Raw genomic sequence first — 26,761 nt, 5'->3', positions numbered from 1 at the left:
GTTCATTGCAAAGTCATTGGTCTGGTTTAAGATTAGAACTTCAAGGCCAGCCTGAGCTACATAGAAAAATTGAGGCTACCCTAGTCAAATGAGATTCTGTCTCTGAAAACACACACATACACACACACACACACACACACACACACACACACACACACACACACACATACTGTTTGTCTCTTATACATTCACCTGCCATCTCTATCTGTCTGTCTGTTTGTCTGTCTATCATCTATCTACTTATCTATCTACTTACCTACCTGTTATCTACCTAAAACATGTTGAAGACAAACATTGTTGATATAGTTTTCCATGTTTGTTTAATACTTTGGATTACAGGAATATTTGTGAAGTCTTGTTTATTTTCAAACATCTTCACCAAGATATGTGAGCTTGTGTCAAATAGAGTAGTAACAAAAACAAAAATAAAATTTTGTGGTGTTTACCTCTTGTGTTTATTATATATGACTGCATCATTTACTAAGAATACCTCATTTAACTTTTTTGACATTCTATTTAGATCTTTTAACAGTTGCATTTTCCTGAAAATAGTAATGTTCAATAAAAAATGAAATTGGAGGGTTAAATGGAGAAAACGGATTCCAGCCTGGGGCTGCAGCTCAGCTGGTAGGTAGCTCACCTGCCCTGCAGGGACGTTGGGTAAAGTGGACGTGTGGCACATCCCTGGAAAGCACTCAGGAGACAGGAGCAAGAGGTCTACTACTCACAAGAGTTCAAGTCTAGCCTGGGATATATGACCCCTGTCTCAAAATAAAAACAAAAAAGAAAGACAGGAAAATTGATCCCAAGAGTAATGGATGATTTTAGACCTTTCAACTTACATGTGATTAAAAAAAAAAAAAAAGGTAAAATAGCTGGTCAGTGGTGGCACACACCTTTAAACCCAGAGCATGGGAAGCAGAGGCAGGCAGATCTCTGTGAGTCTGAGGCCATCCTGATCCACAGAGGGAGTTCCAGGACAGCCAGAGCTGTTACACAGAGAAACCCTGTCTCATAAAACCAAAACCCAACCAAACACAAAACCAAAAACTCAAGACCATAGTGATTTAGAGAGTAATCTGGGGGAGGAGAACCTTTTGGCTGGCAGATTAATTCAGGCTTTTGCAAAGTGCATGGGTGGAGCAGGAAGACAGTACACATAGGGATGTGAAACTGACCAGCAGTTGCTCAGTGCTTTGGTGACAGTGCAGATGGCTACTTGTGAGTATTTCAGGCAGATGTGTAAAGAGTAACTTTGATAGGGTCTTTTTGGTAACTACAAAAGCCTTTGTTGCCACAGTGGGAGAGCAGAAATAATTGAAAGCCACACTCAGGGCTTAGAGTCACCAAATTTCAAAGATAATCGCATGCTCATCTCAGGCAGAAATGCCCTGCCAGAAATGGGGTTTTGGGTGGAAAAGTGAAGTTATGACATGCCATGAGGGATTCTGTGGATAGCCGAAGGAATTTGGGTTCAGACTTGTCTCCAGGCTCCTGCTCTTGTAATCTATTCCTACATGGAAGGACCCTGCAGAGGTCACTTCCACGTGGACAAAAGAAGACCCCTCAGGATCTGTCTTTTGTTCCTTTCCTGGCTGTCAGGCCAGTAATTAAGGTCAAATTACAGAATAACTCCTCTGGACCATGATTGAAAGTGACAAGGGAAGAAAGATCACACACTGGAAGGAGCTAGGTCAAGGTCGTGATCAAGGTCTGTTGTAGAATATTATTTTAAGGTATGTTACATTTGTTTATGCTCTGGAACATTTGTTTAATGATGCAAAGACGTGTTGCAGTCCTTTATGTTGCATTTGTTTAACTCTGTGAAGCTGTGTTACTGTGCCTGTCTAAAACACCTGATTGGTCTAACAAACAAAACAGCCAAAAGAAAGGCAGGGAAAAGGATAGGCAGGGCTGGCCGCCAGAGAGAATGAGTAGAAGGAAAAATTTGGGAATGGAGGAGGAGCAAGAAAAGAAGAGAGGACACTAGGGGCCAGCCACCCAGCCCTACAGCCAGCCATGGAGTAAGATGTAGTAAGAGTGAAAGTAAGAAAAGGAAAACGCCCAGAGGCAAAAGGTAGATGGGACCATTTAAAGTTAAGAAAAGCTGGAAAGAAACAAGCCAAGCTAAGGCCAGGCATTTATAATTAATAATAAACCTCCCTGTGTGATTTATTTGAGAGCTGGATAGCAGACCCCCCCAAAAGAGTAAAAAGGTCCCCAAAAAGACCAAAAACAACCAACAGTGAAGGTCACCAGAGTTAAGGACAGGGTAAGCAAAAGCTTATTATTATGGTCTTGAGGTCAAGCTGAGTACTGCCTGGGCTCACTCCATACTGTGACATAGTAGCTTTCTGCTGAGTGTGGCAATACACTCTAATCCCAGCACCCTGGAAGCAGGTGCAGGCAGATCCCTGTGAATTTGAGGACAGCCTGGCTTATATTGTGAATTCCAGACCAGCTAAGACTACAGAGCAACCCTGTCTCAAAACACAAACAACAATAATGACAAAAGCAGCAGATTTGGGGCTTTGCCTTGCCCTGAGAGATCCCGTCTTACAAGTAGCTTTTGACACTGTTTTGAGAGCAAACATAGAAGCAGGATGACTCTGCACCTCACGTGCATGCAAACACCTCCATCTGTCTGCCTATCCATGAAGTACAGAGTCGATAGATAACTTGTATAGTAAGTGTGCCACCGTAAAAACTCATCAGGTTTGAACAGGATCATATATGCACATTGGGCATCAAAATGGCACTAGGGAAACCAGGCCTGAGAACTTGTAGAGCGCACGCTCCTGAGAAATGGTGCACTCCCTCAACCAAGCCTCATGATGAGTAGCACAAACCCACTGACAGTGACGACTGACAGGCAGAGGGCTCCCACTGCACAAATGCCTCAGCTCTATTTGGTTACCTCAGTGGACTTGGCTGACTCCGGTTGCTATCTGTCTGTCTGTCTGTTCGTTCATCTGTGTGGCCCTTATTCATCCTGCCCTTCATCTGTTTGGCCTCTGGGGCTTCACACCTCCTTTCTGCAGCTTAACTGGATCCTGTAGCCTGAATTCTATAGCAGAACTCCTGCAGATTCGTTATCTGATTTTTGCAGAGATCTGCTCCATTGCTTATCAGCCTTCTACTGCCTTTGGGCTAGGCCTCCTGGGACTCTTTGAATTCAGTCACAGCTTCTTTAACCCTTCACAGTCATTCTGTAATGTACATGTATACATATATTCATACAGACATGTTTACTGTGTGACATGTAATATATGGCCTGAGAGTTAATATTAGTAGTTAAGATTAGAACACATCCATGTTAGACACAGTCATCACTTTGGACCACACTTTGAAATTTTTTGTTTTTGTTTTTGAGACTCTCATATGTAGCCCAGGATGGCTTGCAACTCATTGTGTAGGTGATGGTGACCTGAACTCCTCCTGATCCTTCTGCCTCTACTTCCAAAGGGCTTTGTCTATAAGTTGTTTTAGTAAGGTGAATCTTTAGGATGAAGCTAAAAGCATTAGGCATATTTGGGAAGATTATCAGTTGGCAGACACCCCCCCACACACACACAGTGTGTGTGTGTGTGTGTGTGTGTGTGTGTGTGTGTGTATGAATGTATAACAAAAATGAAACCTGTATTTTTTGCCTATTAATGGACTGCCTTATATACTTTTGCATTTTCTGCATTGACAATAAACTGTCTGCTTTCCTGCTTTTATAAGACTTGACATATACTACATGGCATGGTGTCTTAGTCTGTTTTCTGGTCATATAGCAGAGTACCCAAAAATTTAGAAAGGAAAGAAGTTTATTTAACTCATGCTTCTGGAGGCTGGCAGTCCGAGATCAGGGGTTCTCCCTGGGGAGAGATCGCCATGTGGAGGAGTGGAAGGGGAGTGAACAGGGCCGAAGGAAAACCCAACAGGGTGGGGCTCATTTCGTGAGAACCTGTTACGCTGGTAACTGAGCCAGCCCTGTGAGAACTGCTTTTGTCCTCCTTCAGGACCCAGTCAGCCTTTTAAAGTTCCGCCTCAACACTCCCACAACAGCTGCAGAGTTTCAACACCAGTTTGGGATATACACTGTTTTCTAAGTTAAGGTGGGTAGCTTTAGAACACTAGCTGGATTTCTTGATTACAACCTGTGTCAAGAAATAAAACTCTGTTAGTGACCCAGAAGCCCCCCTTACTCCCTGTCCCAATCATTCCCTTACTGTACGACTGACAGTGACCATGGTCTCCATTCCTGTGGTAATGCACTTTTTCTTTTCATTATAGCATGTCAAATAGGTATGTGTGTTTGCACTTTATAATTAATTTAGTTTTGTCAGTCTTTAAAAATCATTTTTAAGATAAAAAAAAAATCTCATTTCCCTCAGTCTCTGTCCCTCCTTTTCTGTGTAAATTAGTGAGAAAACTAGGTCATTGTCCCACAATCTGGATTTTGCTGAGTATATGCCCATACACAGTATTTCTTTAACATTTAAAAAAAGTTATTATTTTGTATGTTTGGGTGTTTTGCCCACATGTATGTCTATGTACCATGTGTGTGCCTGGTGCCCCACAGAGGCTAGAAGATCCCCTGGAAATGAAGTTAAAGATAGGTCTGAGTTGCCATGTGGGTGTTGGCAATCGAACCCAGGTTCTCTGGAAGAGCAGCCATCTCTCTAGGCACCATAAATAGCATATCTTTGTTCTCTGCATTTCTTGTGCGTGCATGCAAATCAGAAGTCAACCCTCAATGTCGTTCCTCAGTCATTGGGACCTAGGGACCTAGGGCTCATTGATTCATTGGGGCTGAATGGCTAGAGAGCCCCAGAGATCTCCCTGTCTCTACTTCTCTAGTGCAGGGACAGCGAGCATGCTCCACTAAGATATTTTGGAGGTGCTGGAGTTTCAACTCACTACTTTATGCTTGGGCAGCAGGCACTTTACTCCCTGAGCCATTTCCCTAGTCCTGACTTCCTGACTTCTATCTTATCTTGCTTCTTATCCATCCGTCTGTCTGTCTATGTATGTATGTATGTATGTATGTATGTATGTATCTATCTATCTATCTATCTATCTATCTATCCACCTATCTTCTATGTATGTATGTATGTATGTATGTATGTATGTATGTATGTATGTATCTATCTATCTATCTATCTATCTATCTATCATCTATCTTCTTTTTCTTTTTTTGAGCTGAGGATCGAACCCAGGGCCTTGTGCTTGCTAGGCAAGCGCTCTACCACTGAGCTAAATCCCCAACCCTATCTATCTTCTATCTACCAATCTATCTATCTATCTGAGACAGGATCTCTTTACATAGCTGTTTTGGAACTCATTATGTTGACCAGGCCAGCCTTAAACTCACTCAGAGGCCTCTGTTTCCTAAATGCTAGGATTAAAAGTGTGTGCCACCATGCCTGGCTACATTCCTTGTACTCTTAGGTTGAATCTTCACAACTGACACTGCAGGGTGTGTTGGTGGGAGCCTTTTTTCTTTCCTCTCTTCTGTTTTCTTGTGGTGTTCACAGTGGTGATGACCACTATCAGAGGTCTTGGCTACTCCTCCCCTTCTGCTCAGGATCTTTTTCTTTTCTTCTAACCTATACATTTGGATTCCAGCTCCAGCATTTTCTCTACAGTTTGGAGAGCAAATCTGGGCTAATGAGTTTTTGGACAGGGCAAGCTCATCCACTGTACAAATCTGTGCTGAGAGTCCCGTCAGCTTCTTCAGTCTCAGCCTGACCACGCCACACAGTCTTTAGTCGTGATTGGGTTGTCTCCATCCTCAATTATATTCCGAGGCTGGGAGGATATATCAGTGTGGTCATTGGCTACAGGCTACGGCTTTGCTACCTACACGACCCAGCTTTTAATCAGAGGAGTGGAAGAAGGGGAAGTTTTCCTCTGCTGTTGACACTCTTCCACTATTGCCCTACATTTTTTTCTTTTCCCTTGGGGAAAATGTTATGAAGACACTTGAAGGACTGTTTTGCTTGAATTGAAACTTTTGGTATATCATGTTGCTATTACTGTAAAAGAAGAAGTGGGCCTAAGAGCAGCTAGAATATTTTGGGAGTCTTTCTCTGATGCGACAATGAAAAAGTAATATTGAAAGGCATTGTGTATTGTGTCTTGAGTATGAAAGTGAAGGTTCATGGGTCTCAAACTCCATGCAAACTTCCACACAAGACAGGGAATTGACCTGACATGCACCAATCCTTGGAGATGATAAAATGTTTCTTCTCTTCTGATTATGGGTCCACATGAAGATTCCTGGTGTAGACACCCTAAAAGTTCAAGCCAAGCCATCCAAAGTATGTTAGAATATATTACTGGTAAACAATCCAACACAGTAGATTTTTGCTGTGTATTGTTATATTTTGAGATCGAGTCTTGTGTAGCCCAGGCTGGCCTTGAACTGGCCGTGTAGATGATGATGACCTTGACTGCCTATGCCACTTCACCCCCTTTGTCTTTTTTAAAAAATTATTTTATGTGTATGCGTGCTTTGCCTGCACATATATAGTGTATCACATGCATGCTTGGTTCCTAAGGAGCCAGAGTAGGGCACTGGATCCTCTGGAACTGGAATTACAGATGGTTGGGCACCAGCAGGTGGGGATGGGAACTGGACCCTGGTCCTCTGCAGAAGCAGCAGGTGCTCTTAATGCTGAGTTGTCTCTCCAGATCCTTTATCTTTGTTTTAAGATGGGAGTTTTCTCCAGACAAATTGTTTCCTATATAATAGTTACATTAAGAGAGAACTTTTCAAGTGCAATTGTCAGACATTGTAATCCTATTAAATGGCAGAGGTACAGTAATTCCTTGTTCATTCATGCATTAGTTGAATAATATTTGTTAGTTAACTGTGGCCATGAATTAGACTGGTTGTGCAGTATCAGCTAACAATATTCAAGTATGTGAAATGATTTTTCTTCCTTTTCTCCTTCACCCTCTTGATATCTGAATTGGACATGGTGATGCATGTCTATAATTCCAGCACTCAGAAGGCTCAGGCCAGTTGGGTGATAGCACAACCATACCTCAAAGAAAAAAACTGAAATGGGTCTTAATGCTAAGGGCCCTCTTTTCCCATGGAGAAAACCTTACTGTAGAAAATTCCCCATGTGCTTCTCTTCCTCATAGGTCTCTTCTGCCCTCAAGACAGTTGTGGGTCAGGAATAACCACTTGCAAAGGACCTATCTCCTTTTGCTCCTCTGAGGAAGGCTTGTGGATGATTTGAGAGGGCCAGGGCAAGGTGGAAAGCAGGTGGCTAGGGGAGGCATTTTAGTGGCCTCAAAAGTTCACATCTGGCATGCTGCTTTGAGGTAACTGATCTGTATCTTCAGCTTTGTCCTTTTGCCACCGTGACCTGTAGGGTCATTGGTGATCTAGCGTCCCTTGCAGCTGCTGTGAGTGGGCTTTAAGGTGCAGGTACTAAAGAAATAACTAGTTTGGAGACATTTGGTTCTTCATGACCAAACACTAAGCTTGAGCTATGCTGCTTTCTCTGAGGGCTTATTGAGGTAGAAACCTCAGGACTTCAGCCACGTTTCACTTCTCCCTGATGTGCCAGCTCAGGTGCCCTGGGTGCAGATCTCCAGGTCTGCCTAGCAGTTCCACTACTTCTGTGTCTTTCCAGAGAACCTCAGGAACTTCTTGTTTGAGGGAGGGGAGTAGAAACGAGATCTTTCTCGGGGTTTATAATTATAACACCTCTAAGTGACAAGATTGACTGCCCATATTTGTGAAACAATTATTACCATTACTATTACTATGTGTGTTAGTGAACACAGACCTGTTGTGGAGGTCAGAGGGTAGTTTTGGGGAATCATTTCTCACCTTCCACTTTGAGGCAGGGTCTCTCTCTTTTCTCCTACTGTGCTGCATACTCCAGCCCAGCTGGTCTGAGAGCTGTTTCTGCTTCCCATCTCACCATCACAGAGCTGGGATTACAGATGCATGCCACTGTACCTGGCTTCTGTGTGAGTACCCCAGGGGTGGAACTCAGAACACCAGGCTTGGTGCATGCCACTGCACCTGGCTTCTGTGTGGGTACCCCAGGGATGGAACTCAGAACAGGCTTGATGGAAAGCGCTTTCCCCACTTTATCTTGCTGTCCCCAGATTATATTCTCATTTGGAACGATCCATCTCCATTGCCACCCATCACCATGCCAAATGCCTATGCAGGCAGAAATGGCCATATTGACTTGAAGTTTAGTGGCAGGAGTGACTTTGGCTATTGGGATCTGTGTGGACGGACCATAGCACATCAGGAGGCTGCGGCTACCGATAGTTTGTGACTGCTTCTTTTGCTTTCACTCATCGTGTGTGTGTGTGTGTGTGTGTGTGTGTGTGTGTGTGTGTGTGTGTGTGTAGTGGGTAGCCATCCCAGCATTGGCCTGGAAGTTCCAACCCCCATTGAGGCTTCGGTAATGGTCACGCCCACAAGGCAGGGCGGAGGAGGAAGCGGAAGACCCAGGATCGAGAGGAGGGCTCTCTCTTGGTTCTAGGACGCTGGCGCAGTCTGGCGGTGTTCTCTGGAGAACTCTGCTCGGTCTACCTCCTGCGTCCACGCCCTGCCTTGTGGGCGTGACCATTACCGAAGCCTCAGTTGGAACTTCCAGGCCAATGCTGGGATGGCTATCCACTACGTGTGGGCGCGCTGAAACTGGTAAAATTCAGTGATGCTCAACAAAGGCTCTGATTTATGGGGCCACTGTCTCTGCAATGAGAATTACATGTCTTTGGATTGCCTACCTTTTACTGGGCCAGGGAAGGAAATGCTTTAGCTGTCTGAGGTAAGTGTAAGGTCAGGGGTAGCAAACATGGAATATTGAGTGTACGTGCGTGTATGAGCTAGAGGATGAGGTCCCTACATTCAGTTTCTAGATTTTTATCCTGACATCAATATATGCATAAAACCATAAAATATAATCTGAAAACTCCCAAGACCTGTTTCATCCTGGACTCAAGGAGTTTAAGGCAGATGGTGTATATAATAAATTAAAAATGTAGCTGGGCAGTGGTGGCGCACGCCTTTGATCCCAGCACTCAGGAGGCAGAGACAGGTGGATCTTTGTGAGGCTAGCCTGGTCTACAAAGCGAGTTCCAGGAAAGGTGCAAAACTACACAGAGAAAACCTGTCTCGAAAAACCAAAAAAAAAAAGGTGAGGAATCATCAACATGGTGGGTTATCGTGCAGTGCATTGAGAACACCATGGGAGCTTGTGAGAGGAGTGGACAGGGAGAAGAAAGGCATTGGATGCTCAGGACAGGCGGAACTAAATCACAGGGGTAAAGTGAGATCATGGGCCTGGGGGAGACAGTACACAGACTGCCAATCTGATGGCATTTAAAACCATTTCTAGGCTTGTGGGTGGGAGTGTTTCTACATTAGATTAACTGAATGTGGGCGGCAGCATCTCATAGACAGGAAGCAGCTGAGCAGCTCCTCTGCCTTCCTGACTGTGGGCATGCATGACCAGCTGCACTCTCTTGCCCTCATGCCTTCCCTGCTGTGATGAACTGCATCCTCAAACCGTGAGCCAAAACTAACCTTTCTTTTCTTTAGTTGTCTTTGTTAGTCATTTTATCATAAGACAGGACGTGTAACTACTATGGGCCTATGAGTGGAAATGAGGATTAGGGCTGAGAAAGGTCAGCCAGGGCCCAGGCATGATCCCAGCTAACAAGTGTGACTGGTAAAGTCCTGGGACTGGTTGAGACCTTATAGGAAATGCATGTCTACTCTGTTATTTTAAAGACAATGAAGCCACTCGATATTTCCACATATACTGCTCATGCACTAGACACATCTGGATGGTGGGTTACTTTTCCCAATGGCTGGTGCACATTAGCTTGGTGTGTCTGCTGAACAGCCCTCGAATATTCAAAGCAAGTACTGAGTTGTTATTGGTATTGGATAGCGCATGCTCCAGCCACAGAGCCTTAATTTCCTGCATAAGTTGGCCCGCTACTAGGGCACATCTTACCATACCTCCTTGGCATTTTAGTTTATGATTACACAATAACCGCACACAGTGTAAAAGTACTTGATGCTGCGAAACCATACTCTGCTGATGGTAAATGGAAAAATCTGTGTCATGTCATCCAAGGAGAAAAACCCAGACACCATACAAGTAACCACATGCAGAATTAGAAGGTACTATGCCAGCAGGACCCTAGGGCTGCAATCCATCTTAGCGTCTCTCTTGAAGATGTCCCAGAGGCGTCTGCTGCCCGTCCGGTCCTGCAGGTGAGGTTGCCAGGGTCACGAGGCAGTATCCACTCCCAGCCTCGTGCAGGTGAGCGGAGGTCCTCTGTGCGGGTTCTGCAGCCCTGGGAGGCCTGGGCCGCGATGCTTCCCTACATCTCTGGGCGGAGGCGCAGGGAGTGTAGTTTCTGAGGTCCCAGACGAGAGCCTCCGCCCTCCTACTAGGCTGTGCCAGCCTTCTGCCCGCATCGCTTTCAGGGTAGGCTGGGGCAGCTCAGAGGAGCCATCTGTGCCGGGGCAGTGCACCCTCTCGCGTCGCCGTCCGGCACCTGCCCGGCGCCCCGGGTCTGCGGAGCCGCCGCTGCCTATGCACATGCGCAGTGGCGCCGCCGGGAGCCCTGCCTCCGCCTCCACCGCCGCCGCCGCCTCCCGGTTCCGCAGTCACTTCCTGCAGCTGTTTCCCGGTGGCTCCGCTCCGACCGACTTTTGACAGTCAACCTCCTGCAGCCGAGCGGCCGGGCGGCGGCGGTGAGCGCGGAAAGTGGTCGTGGAGCGGGCAGCTGCGCGCGGCGGCTGCGGCCTGCGGGTTCCGGTGAGTGCGGAGCGCGGGTCAGTCCGCGCGGCTGCGTCCGTGTGCGCGTGTCAGCCTCGCCCGCGGCGTCCGGCCGGCCACCGAGCCCGAGCCCGCAGCCGTTCTCGCAGCCGCTTCGGCGACTCGGTGCTCCCCGCCGGCATCGGCGCGGGACCCGAGTGCGTGTGTGCGCGCCCAGCCCAGGAATGGCATAGGCGGGGGCGATGCTGCAGGGGCGCAGCTTTGAGTCCTAGCAGCAGAGCCTGGGTCGCCACGGCCTCCTCCGGGTCTCAGCCTCCTTCTGGGATGTAGAACAGCCTCGGGGGGCTGCTTTTTCTGCCTGCCGCGTTGTGGTGACCTCTGAGTAAGGTTCCCTCTTCTCTTCTCTTGAATACCCAGGGAGAGCCTTCCCTACTTTACGCGGACACCGGGAACCTGTTCCTAGATTTTCTTCTTTTCCCTGGGTCCGTTTCTGCCAAGGGGAGGGCTGATTGCACTACAGCCTGAGAGGAGCAGGCCCAGCCCGGCCATGGAAACGTGTGCTGTGGTCTTTCATTTTCCTTAGACCGGTACATGGTGGACCTGTGATTTTTTTTTTTTTTTTTTTTTTTTCTTTAGTGTCTTCTTAGCTTCCTTCCAAATTAGGACATCAAGCCCTGTGCATCCTTCTTGTGTGCTATTGCTCGCGTCCAATCGGATGGATTTTAAGATCTGAGACGTATTTTTGTATCGGCTTCTAAATTAGTCTCTTAAATTAATGCAGCAGTTTGAACGGATCCGAGTGTTGCCGGTCTCTCTATTCAGTTTGTGCATTCACTGAAGCCTTGTTTTTATTTGTTTATTGCCCAAATGTAATACCTGTTGTGATTGTTGCCTATAGATTTTTTTTTTTTTGGAGAGGGGGTTAGCCTTATGTTGATTATTAAATATACCAGCAATTTTTTGAGGTCTCTACCCTTTCTTTGAACATTATGAAGACAAAATGTAGTAATGGGCAAGCCTGCACTGTAAACACCCCCACCCCACCCCCACCGGTGTTTTGCCCTGGAATTAGGCCTTTTGTGCCTCTGCCCTGCGGAGGGCCTTGCTTCTGCTCCAAAGCTGTTTGTCACAGTGGGGCAACGCTTGCTCGGGTTTCCTCAGGTGGGAGTAAAGCGTGCAAGAAACAAGCCCAGGCATGTCTTGGCTGTAGGCTGCTTCAGTTCCCTGTGTATTTTTGCTGATTTTCTTTATCCGGATGTTTTGGTACCCTGCGCTGCCCTTTCGCCATGACCTAACAGCATCGATGACCCACAGAATGTGTGTGATAAGTTAGTGAACGACACGGTCAGTTATGACTGCGCAGTTAAACTATTTTAAAAGATGGTTTTATTCCTTTAGTTTCCTTACCCACCTCCCCAGCATCCATAACCGTCATTGCTTTTTGGATGCCTTTTATTTAGTTGGGAGAAATAATACTGTTTCAGAAAAACTTATTGTTTAAATGTTCCGAATTTGTATCACTTTTCTTTGTGTTTCCAGAGATATGGGCAGTTGAATATTATACTTTTCTAGCTATTACGATTAATGAAAAGTACTGTTAAATTCTACGACTAACCATCTATTCATCTTGCTATTAACTTTATGACTTCCCAGTCAGTGGCTCCTTCTCACTGTGTGTTTACCAAATGTACTTTTACTTTTTAAAGAGTCATTTTAGTAAACCTGTTACCACCCTAGCCTACACCTCTTCATTCCAGACAGAAACCTCAGCAGCTGAAGACACCACATCCTATTGACCAAGAAGAGTTTTAACAAGAGGGAGAGTGGAGGAAAGTGTAGACTTTGAAATAAGGCTTCTAATTTTAGGTAATTAGAATCTGAAGAACTCGAAGGGTCTTTTCTGTGGTGGTCAGAACTAAAAGATGACATCTAATTGGGGAGCAGGAGGAATCAGGGATAAAGTTGAAGAGGGAGTGGGACATAGTGGGTGTTTTCTGAAGGAAACAGAATAGAGAGTGTTAGGAATCTCTGCTCTGGCCCCACACCTCCTATTCCAGACCCTGCTTTTCAGAAAGCCCACCAGGGGTCAGCTCCGCCACCAGAGATTCTCAAGACCAAGCTCACAGGGCATTTAAGCCAGGGTCCCTAGACCTGCCATGTTATTTTTCTCTCCTCCCCCTAGGATCATGGGGGTGGGGTCGAGGTGGTGGGGGTGGGGTGGAGGGGGGAGTGCTTTGCTCATTACTTTTGATTCAGCTTGATCTGATTTATTGCCATCATGGAGGAAGAACTCAGTATCTGGTATGGAAACTTCTCAGAGAGTGCCTTGGTTTCTTTTTTTGTTGCCAATGTAAAATATCCTGACAAAAGCCACTTAAGGGAGAAAGGGTTTGTTTATTTTGTCTTACAGTTTAAGGCATAGTTACCATGGTGGTGTAGCCTAGGCAGCAGGAGCCTGAGGTCACACTATCATGGTGGGGCAGTCTCATGGGGCCCACAGTTAGGAGAGCAATGTGAGTGCAGTTCTGTCTCCTTTTGAAGCCGTCCTGAACCATGCAGTGGTACTACCCACTTTTAGGATGGGTCTCCAGCTCAACCTAATTAAGAAAATCCCTTTAGGCATGCCCACAGCCAACCTAGTCTGGGTCACCTCTCATTGAGATGCCTTTTCTAGGCAATTCCAGATCCTGTCAAATTGACAAATGAAGTTATAACCATCACTGTGTACGTCATTATTTAGGAAGAAAGGGGAATGATACAAATGGCCTATATTTGTATCATTATAGGGCTTAGGACAGTGTGGTCCATTACTTGGTTGGATATTTTTCAGTCTGGATGCTTTATCTTGATTGGATGATTTACCTCCTGATGGAGAGAAGATATTTTTATTTTACAAGGGCCTCAGGACTAAGGCTGTATAGAGTCACAAGGCCTTTACACAATGCCCTGAGTAGGGTTGATGCCCTCTGTGCTCCCAAGGCTGGCCTGGGTATGGATTATTATGTTTTTGGCACCAAACAGGTGGTTGTATGCAATGGAGGACGTGGGCGTAGTGTTGCCAGATTATCCTTTCATTGCTAGATTCTGTGAAGCTTTTGATTTGTAAATATTGACAACTAATTCAACTTAAAAACAAAAGCAAAACAGCACACTGTGCCATCGGAGGGCCACAGGCTGTCAACTCCACCTTGCAGAGCTTAGCTGTTGTTGGCTGCTCAAGAGGAGCACCTCTCTTCCTAGATTTCACCCACCTTTCAATAGTTGTAGAAATGCCTTAAGCTCTGCTTGTGGCTGGGTGTGGCAGTGCAGGACTATCTTCTGGCTCTTGGGAGGTGGGGACAGGAAAGTCAAGAGTCAAAGTTCTGAGCATAGCATATTTGAGGCCATCCTGGGCTATGTGAGACCCTGTCTTTAAAAGATGATGGATGGTGATGTGGCTCAGTGGTAACGTGCTTGCTGTCCCTTAGGGGTGTGTGTGTGTGTGTGTGTGTATGTGTGTGTATATGTGTATGTGGTGTGTGTGTGTGTGTGTGTGTATGTGTGTGTGTATGTGTGTATGTGTGTGTGTGTGTGTGTGTGTGTATGTGTATGTGTGTGTATATGTGTATGTGGTGTGTGTGTGTATGTGTGTGTGTGTTTGTGTGTATATGTGTGTGTGTGTGTATGTGTGTGTGTGTGTGTGTGTGTGTGTGTGTGCAGGTGGAAGAAGAGCTCGTGCCTGGTGCACACACATAGTCACACACAGTGGAAACAAGACAGAATACCTAAAAGAAAAGAAAAGAGATTCTTAGAGGTGACAATCTTTCCTACTCTTTGACATCCTTTGGGTGGGAAGAGTTTCTTACATGGTGGGTTTTCTTTTTTTGCTTGTTTATTTGTTTGTTTTTGTCTAGTTATGCATATTACAATCAAGGGTATTTCAGCACTCCAGAGGGAAAGGGTTCGGATGACCTTTGATGTTGAATTCCAGCCATGTGACTTTTCAACTTAATTGGACATGGATGCAGTGCTGCTAATGCCTATGGCCAGAGGGATGGCATTTGGAACTGAGCCAAGCAAAATCAATGCAAATCTCTGAGCTATTCTCAGAGGATAACCTTATGTCAGTGGGGATAACCAGACAGGGAAAGTCTGCTAGGCTAAGGTTAAGGAGAGATGTCCCCAAAGGCGGGGTTAGAGAGGAGAAAGACTTGGGTGTCCTTTCTAGGTCGTATTGCTGAGATCTTGTTTTTTTTCATTTTCTTCCCTGGTTGTTTAGGTTTGAAGACTCCACCCCTCATCACCACTGGATTATGCCCGGGGCTTTCCTGCCTGATGATTCTCTTGCAGCAGGCCGGGCTTCCTCCACCTAAGCGGCCCTCGACCTCTCCTCCTATGTCAGTGGCTGCCAGGTCCACAAGGACCTTGCAGCTTCCACCACAGAAGCCTTTTGGGCAGGAGACATCCTTGCCTCTGGCAGGGGAAGAGGAATTAGCTAAGGGAGGGGAGCCAGACTCTGCCCTGGAGGAGCTGTGTAAGCCCCTCTTCTGCAAACTCTGCAATGTCACCTTGAACTCTGCTCAGCAAGCCCAGGCACACTATCAGGTAAGAGAAGAAAAAAAAGCAGCTGTCAGTGGGGTGAGCTTTCTGGGTGCTGTTTGGTTAGATGGTGTCAGTGGGGTAAATGTTCCCAGTGCTGTTTGGTTAAATGGTGTTAGTTGGATGAGTGTTTTGGGTTTTGGTTGGTTAGATCATGTTAGTGGGTGAGCATTTTGGGTGCTGTTTTGTTAGATGGTGTCTTAGGTTTCTATTGCTGTGAGGAGAAACCATGACCATGGCAAGTCTTATAAAGGAAAACATTTAACTGGGGGTGGCTTACAGTTCAGAGGTTTAGTCCATTATTGTCATGGTGGGAAGCATGTAGCATGCTGGTAGATATGGTGCTGGAGAGGTAGCTGAGAGTTCTACATCTGGATTAACAGGAAGCAGAAAGAGCAGTGCCACACTGGGACTGGCTTGAGCATCTGAGACCTCAAAGCCTGTCTGCAGTGACACACTTCTTTCAACAGAGCCACACCTACTCCAACCAGGCCACACCTCTTAATAGTGCCACTCCCTTTGAGCCTATGGGGGCCATTTTTATTCAAATCATCACAGATGGTGTCAGTTTGGTTGGGGGGGCACTGGTTGGTTAGATGGTGTCAATGGGGTGAACATTTTGGGCACTGTCTGTCCACAAGTTACCTGTGCAGCTATGACCAGTTGAGAGCGCAAAACTCAGAAGGGGCAGAGACTAGTTCCATGTTGCACACCGTGGGTTCTGCCCGTGGTTCCAAGGGGAAATGTACTATATTAGTTCAGTGCAAAATTATTCTGAAGTTTGGACAACTTGCATCAAGACCACCTACCACACAGCTCTTACACTTTTTACTTCAGACTTTTTCTGTGGCTCTTATTATAGCTGAGGCAAATACAGGTATCTTTTTATAAGAGAATAATATGGTACTCAATTACTGAGTCTTACCTTCATCAAAAACATACCTTAGTTTCCTTTAGTCTTCTGAGTGAACTGATACTGAATATTTAGGTTTAAATAATTTTATCTCTGTAGAATAGCTTGTGGAAAAGGCCATTATAAAGTATGTCATTGCCTAAGAATAAACGGGGAACTAGGAGAGGATGTAGGGTTTGTTTTTAAATTTTTATTTTAGTTTTAGGTATGTGTTTGTGTGTGTGTGTGCTGTGTGTTTACACATGTGTATGTTGGTGTCTGCAGCAGCCAGAAGAGGAGGTTGTTTCCTTGAAGGTGGAATTGCAGGTGTTATGAGCCACCTGATATGGGTGCTGGGAAGCACCCACCAGTCCTCTGCAAGAATTGCAAACACTCTTAACTGGGGAGCTATCTCTCTCCTCTAGTATTTCTTTTTATTTTGTACTGTTGTCTGTATACAATTTGATGTTTTTCCTTTTTGGAGAAAAGAGACCTGAAAACAGAAACCTTCAAATGGAGGATATCTCCTGGACCACTGTTGATTTAGTTTTTATTCCTGCTGAGACCACATGGCAGAAAGCTGTTAGCTATGAAGTATTTCTTCTCGCCTGAAACTGTACTTTTCTGTTGCGACCTCCACTGCCTTCAGGTGGACCTGACTGAGGTGATAGAGAGTGGAGAAAAGACAGGCACTGTTTGGAAAAGTTGGGCTCCAGTGGGCAGATTCTCTGATGGGAATGCATGAGAATGCAGTAGCCAGGAAACTCAGTGTTAGAGCAGGAACAAGGCGGAGGCAGGTTAGCTACCCCTGGGGTGGGGGGACTCCATAGGAGAGCAGTCTCAGGCTGCAGTCATCATTGTGATTATTTGTGCACACCCTGCAAACATGGGTGCTCACATTCAGAGGGCTAGGAAGGCCTTCTGCTCTGAGGCAGGCCTGGCCGAATTCATTGCGGCAAATCTTAGCACAGCCTTGGGTAGTCAAGGCTTCAGGGTTTCTTTCCTATTTTCTTCTGCAGTCCCATCTCTCATCCCTGTGTGCTACTCCCCATGAGATGGCAGATTCTGGGGGCTGCTTTTCCTGTCTTCTGTTCAGGTGGCATCTGTTATGATGATCCATCTCAAACAGACATAAATGTAGCTCACCTCTGCCTTTGTTCCTGTGATCTCCGTTTTCCATAAAGAGTCACTTGCAAAAGTCAAGGATGAGTTGTATAGTTAAGATTTTCAGGTCTCTGAAGCTCTTCCTAGATTTTTATTGGACATACACCTGCTTTTGCCTTTGCATAGTCATTGCCTTTTAGGGAAAACAAGGCAATGTGCGGTTTTGATGTGTCTGCATGGGTTATCCCTTCTACCTCAGGTTGTTTTTGTGACTCTTGTGTCTAAACGGTGATAGAACGAACCTCTTGCATGTTGTATGTGTTTGTACATGTTCCTGTGTGTGGGTGCACATGTGTGTGACTGTATTTGGAGAGCAGAGGTCCATGTTGGGTGTCTTCTTCAATCATTATCCACCATATTTTCTGAGATGGGGGTCTCTTACCATACTCAGAGCTCCCTGATTTGGCTAGGCATTCTAGGGAACTGCCTGTCTCTCTTCCTCCTTAGTGCTAGCTTGGTCTACACAGCAAGTTCTAGACTAACTAGAGCTATTTAGTGAGATCCTGTCTAAAAACGAGCAAACAGAAACTAAATGTGTATGTCAGGGATCTGAACTCAGGTCCGCCTGCTCATGCACCAAAAGCTTTATTGACTGAGCCTCTCTCTGGTGTCTTAAGATTTGGATTTCTTTCTTCCTTCCTTCCTTCCTTCCTTCCTTCCTTCCTTCCTTCCTTCCTTCCTCCCTCCCTCCCTCCCTCCCTCCCTCCCTTTTTGTTTGTTTGTTTGTTTGTTTTTCGAGACAGGGTTTCTCTGTGTAGCTTTGCACTTTTCCTGGAACTTGCTTTGGAGACCAGGCTGGCCTCAAACTCACAGACATCTGCCTGCCTCTGCCTCCTGAGTGCTGGGATTAAAGGCGTGTGCACTGCTGCCCAGCTGAGATTTGGATTTCTATAAGAAAGTAGTCAGCGTGAGAGTGAATAAGTAATCAGAGCGTGAGCATGTGGAACAGAGAATGTGACCCACCACGGAAGGAAGCCATTGCAGTGTTAGCCTGGAGCGGGGCATGGTGGCACCTGTAATTCTAGTCCTTGGGAGGTGGAGACAGAAGGAGCTACAGTTTAAGGCATTCTTGCTACATAGTAGCCAGGAACTGCAGAGCAGCCTGGGTACTTGAGACTCTGTTCTTATAAAACACAAGAGTCAGACTGAAAGATGGATCAGTGAGTAGGTCTCAATGGGTGGTGATAAAAGAAAGCTCTTAGAGGCAGGGTGACACCCATGAGTGAGGACCCACTGAGCACTAGTGGCTGAGGAGCAGTGAGTGCAGACTGGCCAAACCAGTGGTTCACAAGGAGATGGCAGATGTAAAGCTTTATTTCAAGACGAAAACCCCTGCCTTGTAATTGTTATTTCAGGGTGATATCATGGGCATACATCTGTTATTTCAGTCACATGCTTGTAAGTGGAAAGTCCCTGTGTGAATGCACAGTTCACTCCCTGAATTACCTAACCCTCTTTAGTGAGCTGATGCCCTTGAAATCGAAGTTTCATGTTGCTCAGTGTGGTAAACAGCCATTGTTAACTGGAGTTCGACTGTATCACATTCCAGTGCTCAGGATACAGTGGCGATGGCTCTGTAAATACTCCCCTCAGCCTCATCTCCATTTCTCCTGACATCTTGATGCTCCCAATCAGGGCCTGCCTTCTCGAGCCATGGGTGGTCATCACAGATGGTTTGTACCCCAGGCTGTTTAGCCTAGTTGTTTAGCTTCGAAGCAGCCTCAGCTGAGTCATTTATTTTTTAATGAGGCTATCTAATTTTCTTGTTTTAAAATTATGGCCTTGGTTATAACTTAATTTAAAATCAAATTTTTGGAAGATAAATGAGTTTTCGTTTCATTGAAATTTATCTGCATGCTCAGATTACTTAGTGCAAACCTGGCATGAAGAAATATAATAGGATTTCATCAGCATAAATACCCAGAGGAAGAGCTGCTTTGAGAAGGAGAGTAACAGAAAATATTTGTACATTTATGGATGTATGTGTGTGTATGTGGTCAAACTCAGGTTATCAGACTTTATCTGCTGAGCCACTTAAAAAAAAAAAAGCAAATTACATGAATAAAGTTTACTAAGTGTCCACCTTGAAAGTTAGAATTTATCTGCTGATTTGCATAGTCACGTGAACAAGACCTGGTTACATGGAGCACTTTTCTGAAGGTTATCATAGAGGTAGATAGTGCCTGGTGTGGTACTGCTGAGTGTTGTGTTAGCCACGTTGCTGAGAGAAACCAAGAGTGGTTTTAGACCTCGGATGCTAATGCAGCGGTCTCCAGTCGTAATACACAGAATGTGGGCTGGGGAGACGGCAGATGGGGAAATGCTGTGCCAGCTCAGAGTTCCCATCCCAAGCCTCCACAGAGAAGTTGGGTGTGACTCTCACCTGTAATTCCAGCCAGGATGGAGGAGTGGGGGTAGAGGATGCCAGGGACTTGATGCCCAGCCAGTCTAGCCAAAAGGGCGAGCTCCAGGTTCAGGAGGAGATCCTACCTCAGACAATAATAAGGTGGAGAGCAATGGAGGAAGACACTGCATCAACTGGCTTCTGCTTATTCAGTAATGTACACATGCTGCGGTTGGATCTTCCGTATGTATTAAAATAGCGGCAACTTTCCCATTTCTCTTCCCTCTGCTGTTTTCAGAGTTTGGCCTGGTATGATTGGACCATAAAGGCCTTTACTTCCTATTCATTCTCAGCCTGCAGGATTTTGGTTCCATTACAGTACTCAACAGATTTATACACAATTTAACATCAACCGTCCAGGATTGCATGGATGTCAGTGTTTCTCATCTCAGTTGATTTTTAATTACAAATTAACTTTATTATTTTATGCGTATGTGTGCTCTGGCTGCATGTATATTTGTGTACTATGTGTTTGCCTAGTGCCTGCTGAGGTCAGAGAGGATGCAGGCTTCCCTGGGACTGGAGTTACTGGGGAGTGTGAGTCACTGTATGGGTGCTGGGGACCATCCTTGGGTCCTCTGCAAGAGGAAACACTCTCAGCTGCTGAACTCGCTCTCCAGCCCTCAGCTAATTTTTATGTTTTCAAATTTTTCTTACCCAAATGAACTAGGAATGGTCAGAATACTCTTTGGGTTTGGGGTGGTTTGTGCATTTTTCTAAGTGGTCTAGGATTTAGGAATCATGACAGATCTGGGCTGGAATCCTGATTATTGCTTTAGACTAGAAAACCTTTCCCTAGTCAATATCTATAAAGCACCAGCTATTATTTTTGCTTGCAGGAGTGTGAGAATTGAATATTTTATGTTAGTAAGTACTGATTTGTTGAGATGGGTTCCTGTTGTTTAGAATGTTTTGTTTAGTTTTTCTGTTGCTGTGATATAACACCCTGATCAAAGACGGGTGGGAGGGCATTTATTTCAGCTTACCGCTCCCTGGTTACACTCCGTCACTGAGTGAAAGTAAGAACTGAAGCAGAGACAGTGGAGGAATGCTGTTTATTGGCTCCATCCTCATGGCTTGCTTAGTTTGCTTTCTTATACTTTCTACACCCCAGGATCATCTGCAAAGGGTGGTCCCTCCCTCAGTGGGTGGGCCCTTCTGTCAATCATGAATCAAGAAAATGCTCTATAGACTTCTGTACAGGCCAATCTTCTGAAGGCATTTTCTCAATTGAGATAGTCAAGGTTGTGTCAAGTTGATGAAAAACCAGCACTTGTCATTTAACATACATCACTTTTTAAAACATAACCTGTCTTTTCTTATTCATCCCCACAATCTCATATTAATGTTATAATTTAAATTATGTGAAAATGATAGTATAATGTGAAAAGTCCCTTAGTCTTTAAAATTTTCAATACTTTAAAGGTCCAAGGTTTTTTTTGTTTTTGTTTTTAAATTCAAAGTCCCTCTAAAATAGCTAAAGACTTTCTGAGATGAGCCTCAGAGCTGTGGGTTCCTGTAAAATAGGAAAAAAAAACAAAAACAAAAAAAAAACAACTTAATACTTGCCTACTCCCAGAGGAAAGAATCAGGGCACAGTTAACATTCAAAATCAAATCGAGATTGAAGTCCAACAGCGTGAAGCTCTGCGTCCGACATCTGGGACTCATGGTCTTCTGGGCTCCAAAGGCCTGAGCAGCTGCAGGTCTCAGCTCTGCTGTCCACAGCACATATGGCTTGTCTCACAGGCTCAGGCGGGCTCCAGTCCACAGCTGCAGCTGTGGTCCTCCCATGGCACTGGCGTCTCCAAAGTGCTGGTGTTTCCACTGGAGATGGACCACACCTTCACCAAAAGCCTGTCCTGGGCTCTCTTCAGAGACTTTGACTCTGCCACATGGTGACACACCTCAGCTTCTCTTCATGACCCTTCAGTCCTGGAGCTTCTGCTACAACTGAGGCTTCACCTTCACCAGTAGCCTCTTCTCACCTCTCACAGTGCCAAGCCTCAGCTGCTCCCTTTGACCCCTTCATGCCATCAAGACCAGCATCACTTGAGAAAGTTACACATTACCAAGTTAGGCTGCCAGTGCTAGGTACTGACCAGCATCCAGTGTCCTAACAAAAAAAAGGTTTTACATTAGTGGTTCTGGTCTCTTGTTTATCACACTGAATTCTTCAGTTTCAGCTGACCAGAGCTGCAGATTCTTAAGTCAGAACAACGAATATCCCTGATAGAGATGGTTCCCTCTGAAATTCACAAGCCAGGCCTCCATCCTCTGCGTTCATCTCAGCATCAGCTTCTAAGTTCCCATAAAAGTCCTTCCACAGTCCTCTCCAGAACAATATAGTCAGGCCTGTCACAGCAATACCCCACTCTTGATACCAGTTTATGTCTTAGGTTTCCATTGCTGTGATAAAACACCATGACTAAAATTAAGTTGGAGGGTGGTATTTCACCTCACAGCTCCCAGGTCACATCTGTCACTGAGGGAAGTCAGAGCAGGAACTTAAGGCAGGAACTGATGCAGAGGACATGGAAGAATGTTCCTTATTGTCTTCCTCCTCTTAGCTTGCTCAGTTTGCTTTTTTATATACCCCAAGACCAACTGCCCTCTGTTGGCATCGCCCCAGTGGCCTGGTCCCTTCCTCATCAATTGTTAATCAAGAAAATGCCCCATAGACTTGCCTGAAGGGCCATCTTAATTAAGGATTTGTTTAATTAAGATCCCCTCTTCTCAGATATGTCTAGGTTGTGTCAAGTTGACAAAACCCAACCAGCACAAATAAGGCAGAACCATATTTTATTTTTTGCGTTAGAAGAGCTGTACTAAGTGAAGAAATGCAGTGGTCTCATTGTTGCAGCTGCAGTGATAGTGACTAGGATCTTGTATAAGTAAATAAAACTTCATCCCTAGTCTTTCTCCAAAGATGCTGTCCTACATCTAGACACCAGTTTATCTGTTTGCTTGGGCAGCTCTGGTGATTAAACCTAGTGCCCTGTACATGCTAGGCAAGTACTTTACTACTGAACTACATCTCCGGCCTTTTAAACCTTTGATTTCGAGACAAGATCTCACCAAGTTGCCCGTTGGACTTGAACTCACAGTTGTCCTGCCTCAGTTCCCCAGCAGCTGAATTACAGGAGTATATATAGGTCCTACACCCTGAGTGAGTATCGTAAAGGGTCCTCATGAGAATAATTCAACCAATAGATGAGGTCATAGAAAGTGATCCTTAGGTACAAATGTGATTTTTACTACGCTGGAAGTCTGTGAGCTTGGTGCATTTACCTGAGGAGGAACCCTTGCTAGTTCTCTGGTTCTGCTGTCTGGATCACCACATGGCAAGGGCTTCCAGTCCTTGCTTTGGCTCTGTTAGGGGACAGCAGCTCTCTTTATCCAGTTATTATCTGGATCCTGGCAGCCTGCTGCCTCTCCAGCTGAGTCCATCCGCTTCTCATTTCCCCCTTCAAGAGACATCCTTGCTCGGAACCAGTTGGACTCTCCATCCTGTGCTCTGGATTTTGCCAGCTGTCCCCATCTTTTTACTTTCAGATTATATATTAAAAAAAAGGCTAGGTCTCTTCTGAATATATTGAAATACCAACAGCAACCTTCCCTTTACTTTTTTCTTTTTAAGAAAAATTATTGTTTATTCTTCAGAAATTTCATACATATACAATGTATCTTGGCCATAGCGACCCCAAGTTTCTCCACTAACTCCCCTCTGTCCCTTTTCAGCAATCCCTCTCCCACCTTCATGTCTTTTTTCTTTTTATTTCTCACCATTATTTATATATTTTTATATTTATTTACTTTGTTTTTTTAAAAATATATTTATTTATTAAAATTTTTTTCATTTTACATATCAGCCCCAGTTCCTCCTCCCTCCCCTTCTCCCGCCTCCTCACCTCCCTCCTGCTCTACCCCATCCACTGCCTCCCATGATAGACAACAAAGTCTGGCATACCAAACTGAAGGAGAGCCTAGCCCCTCCCCATTGTATCAAGGCTGAGCAAGGTATTCCACCACAGGGACACCTCCAAAAAGCCAGTTCGTGCACCTGGGATAAGTCCTGGTCCTGCTGCCAAGGATACTTTGGTTTTTTTAAGACTGTCTCACTTTGTAGCGCTGGCTGTCCTGGAACTCACTCTGTAGACCAGGCTGGTTTTTAACTCCCAGAGATTCACCTGCCTCTGTCTCCCAAGGGATGGGATTAGAGGTGTGTGCCACCATGGCCAGCTCATTATTTTTAATACATACTGTTTTATTCATTCATTGAGTTTTCAGATCTGTATACACAATGTATTTTGATTATATTTACCTCCCATTCCTTCCTCGAGCCCCTCCCGACTTCATGGATTCTTATTTATTTATTTATTTATTTATTTATTTATTTATTTATTTTCCTTTTAAAAAATGAGCTACTGATGTGTTTGGGTATGGGGCCCAAACTGCATGTCCACTGGGAATTGGACGACTTCATAGAGTCCACACATCAGAAAAAATGACTCCACCCCACCAGAAGCTATCAACTGCCAATAACTTCTCAGCTGCAGGTGGGAACTTGTGAATCTCATCACATCCATGCCGGGATGTTAATTGGCTCGATCTGGTGTAAGTCTTCTGAAGGTAGCTACAGCTGCTCTAAGTTCCTGAGTGCATGTTCAGAAGGTGACATTTCATGGCTCTCCTTCCCGCTCTCTGGCTGTTAAATTCTTTCTGCCCCTCCCCCTTTCCACCATATCTCCTGGTTCTTTAGGGGTCACCAGTGATTTTGTAGGCCAAATCTAGTTGAGTCTGTCTTAACATCTTGGTGACATTTGATACTGGTAACACTTTCCCTCTTAAACAATTTAAGAAAATATCTTTTTCCTCAAAGTCGTGTCTGTGGAACCAAGACCTTACTGTGATGACACAGTGGGATGCTTGCTGACGTTTTCCATACAGTCTGTCTTTTCTTCTTTCTAGCCCTCAGCTTGGACTGGCCGCAGTTTTATGGTTTACACTAGGAAGATTGATTATAATTTTGTCTAGTCTATTATCAAAATAAGTGTTTCACGCTCTGTTTACAGGTTGGTTCCAGCTGTTGAAGACTGACCTTGGGCCTTGGCCTCCTTGTGAGTGGAGAAACACTGTCCAGTGCAGCTGTTTCCTTCTGTTTTCCCCTAGGGTCGGACCCCAGGTACTCAGGTGTTCACGTGAATAGCATCGAAATCGCTCACAAGGATGTCTTCTTTATTTTGATCCATATGTGTATCATAAACTTGAAATTGTGTCACTTTTCCTTGACTTTCTATTAGGTTTCTTGAAAGCAGGAAGAAGAAGCATGTGCCCTAAAGAAATCCTTTATTCTCTTCCCTCCCTGTATCACCTCTTCAGTCTTTTCCTGTTTTTAATCATGTGTGAGGCCCACTGGTTCGCCCTTGTGATTTGTATGGGTTGTTTCACATTTGGATCCTGACTCCTTGTGTAGCCTTTCCTATTTCCGGGAGTTTTTAGTTGCTTTTCTTTTCCTTCTTTCTCTGATATCATGTTTGTTATGGGCCCCTTCACAAACTCCCACCCATATTATCTCAGAGAATCCTCCTTTTTTAATGTACATCTCTATCTTATGCCATTTTTTTTTTTTACCCTTTTGCCCTCTGGGTTGCTCCATACCTGTCAACTGTTCCTCGGCCAACTATTTTCTAAATATTATTTTCTTTTTTCTTGCTCCCCACCCCCATTTTGTTTATTCAGAGTATAATATAGTCACAGTGTCCAAGGAAGAGAGAACAAACATAACTGTGTATCCTGTGTTCATTCATTTTATGTTACCTTGACTCAAGCTGGAGTCATGTGGGAAAAGGGCCTCGCCTGAGAAAATGCCTCTATAATTGTCTGTAGGCAAAGCTGTAGGGGGGCATTTTCTTGATAAATGGTTTATGTGCAAGGGCCTAGTGCTATACCTGGGCAGCTGGTCTTGAATGGTATGAGAAAGCAGGCTGATCAAGTCCTGGGGAGCAAGCCAGTGTGCAGCATCCCTCCATGGCTTCTGCTTCAGTTCTTGCTGACTTCCTCAGTGATGGACTATAAACTATAAGATGAAGTAAATGCTTCCTTTTTTAAGTTGCTTTTGGTCTTGGTGTTTTATCATAGTAATAGAAACCCTAACTAAGACACCAACAAACCTCACTTTTAAATATGAGGGAGTAACAGGAAGTAAAGATTTCTCAGCTCTTATATTTCAAAAAAGTGTCTGCATTTTGTTTCATAGTGAAACATAGCTTAGCTCTAGGTTGATAATTAAAGCCCATTTTGCATTGTTTAGATTCATCTAATATTGAAGAGAAACCTTCCTCCAGGTTTTTTTCCTATTTTATGCAGAGAGCTTGGCAGTGTGCAGGTAGACATGGTGGTGGAGCTGAGTTTGCTACATCTTACAGGCAACAGGAAGCTGATTGACAGTCACACTGAGGGAAGCTTGAGCAAAAGAGACCTTAAAGCTCACCCGCTCAGTGATGTACTTCCTCCAACACACTTCCTAATAGTGCCACTCCCTGTGGGGGCCCTTTTCTTTCAAACCCTGTAAGGTTTTAGACTTCTTTTTATTTGTTGAGTCTGAAATTTCACATTGATGGACGTGTCTGTGTCTGTGTCTTTAAAATTTGTTCTGGACAGCACTAGTGGATCCCTTCCATCTATTTTTATCCATTGTCTTAGCTTTAGAGATGGTTCAATTTTTTAAAAATATATCCTCTATTCCCCCCATCCCCCTTCTGGGAACCTTATAATCTCTGTCCCTTGACTGATGGCTTTCTTCTTGCACCCCCACCCCATTTATTAAAATATAGTGATATACTAATAAATACTTTATATATTTTGGATTTTTGACTGCTATTTTTATGCAGTATCTCTGTTTATCCCTGGGGGTACCATTCTATGACCCTCCTCCAGGGTTGCCAGGCACTGT

General features: G+C 44.8%; 1 protein-coding gene across 5 annotated transcripts in view; it reads left to right on the top strand.

The window, feature by feature from the left end:
- Positions 1-10,582: 10,582 nt before the first annotated feature.
- The window catches only part of Zmat3 (zinc finger matrin-type 3), a 28,499-nt gene continuing 12,320 nt past the window's right edge, over positions 10,583-26,761 (top strand). For 2 of the 5 annotated variants that reach the window (XM_036191211.1, XM_036191207.1), the window contains exons 1-2: positions 10,583-10,808; positions 15,028-15,353. In XM_036191211.1, the coding sequence (XP_036047104.1) occupies positions 15,084-15,353 (270 nt within the window). In that variant the 5' untranslated portion in view covers positions 10,583-10,808; positions 15,028-15,083. Of the gene's footprint in view, positions 10,809-10,852; positions 11,152-12,526; positions 12,636-15,027; positions 15,354-26,761 lie in introns of those variants that run through there. The other 3 variants (XM_036191208.1, XM_036191209.1, XM_036191210.1) reach the window with 3 other exon arrangements.

This window comes from Onychomys torridus, chromosome 6 (genome assembly GCF_903995425.1).
Source record: "Onychomys torridus chromosome 6, mOncTor1.1, whole genome shotgun sequence".
Taxonomy (NCBI): Eukaryota; Metazoa; Chordata; class Mammalia; order Rodentia; family Cricetidae; genus Onychomys; species Onychomys torridus.
Note: the sequence above shows the minus strand (reverse complement) of the source record. Positions and strands in the feature narration are given on the sequence as shown.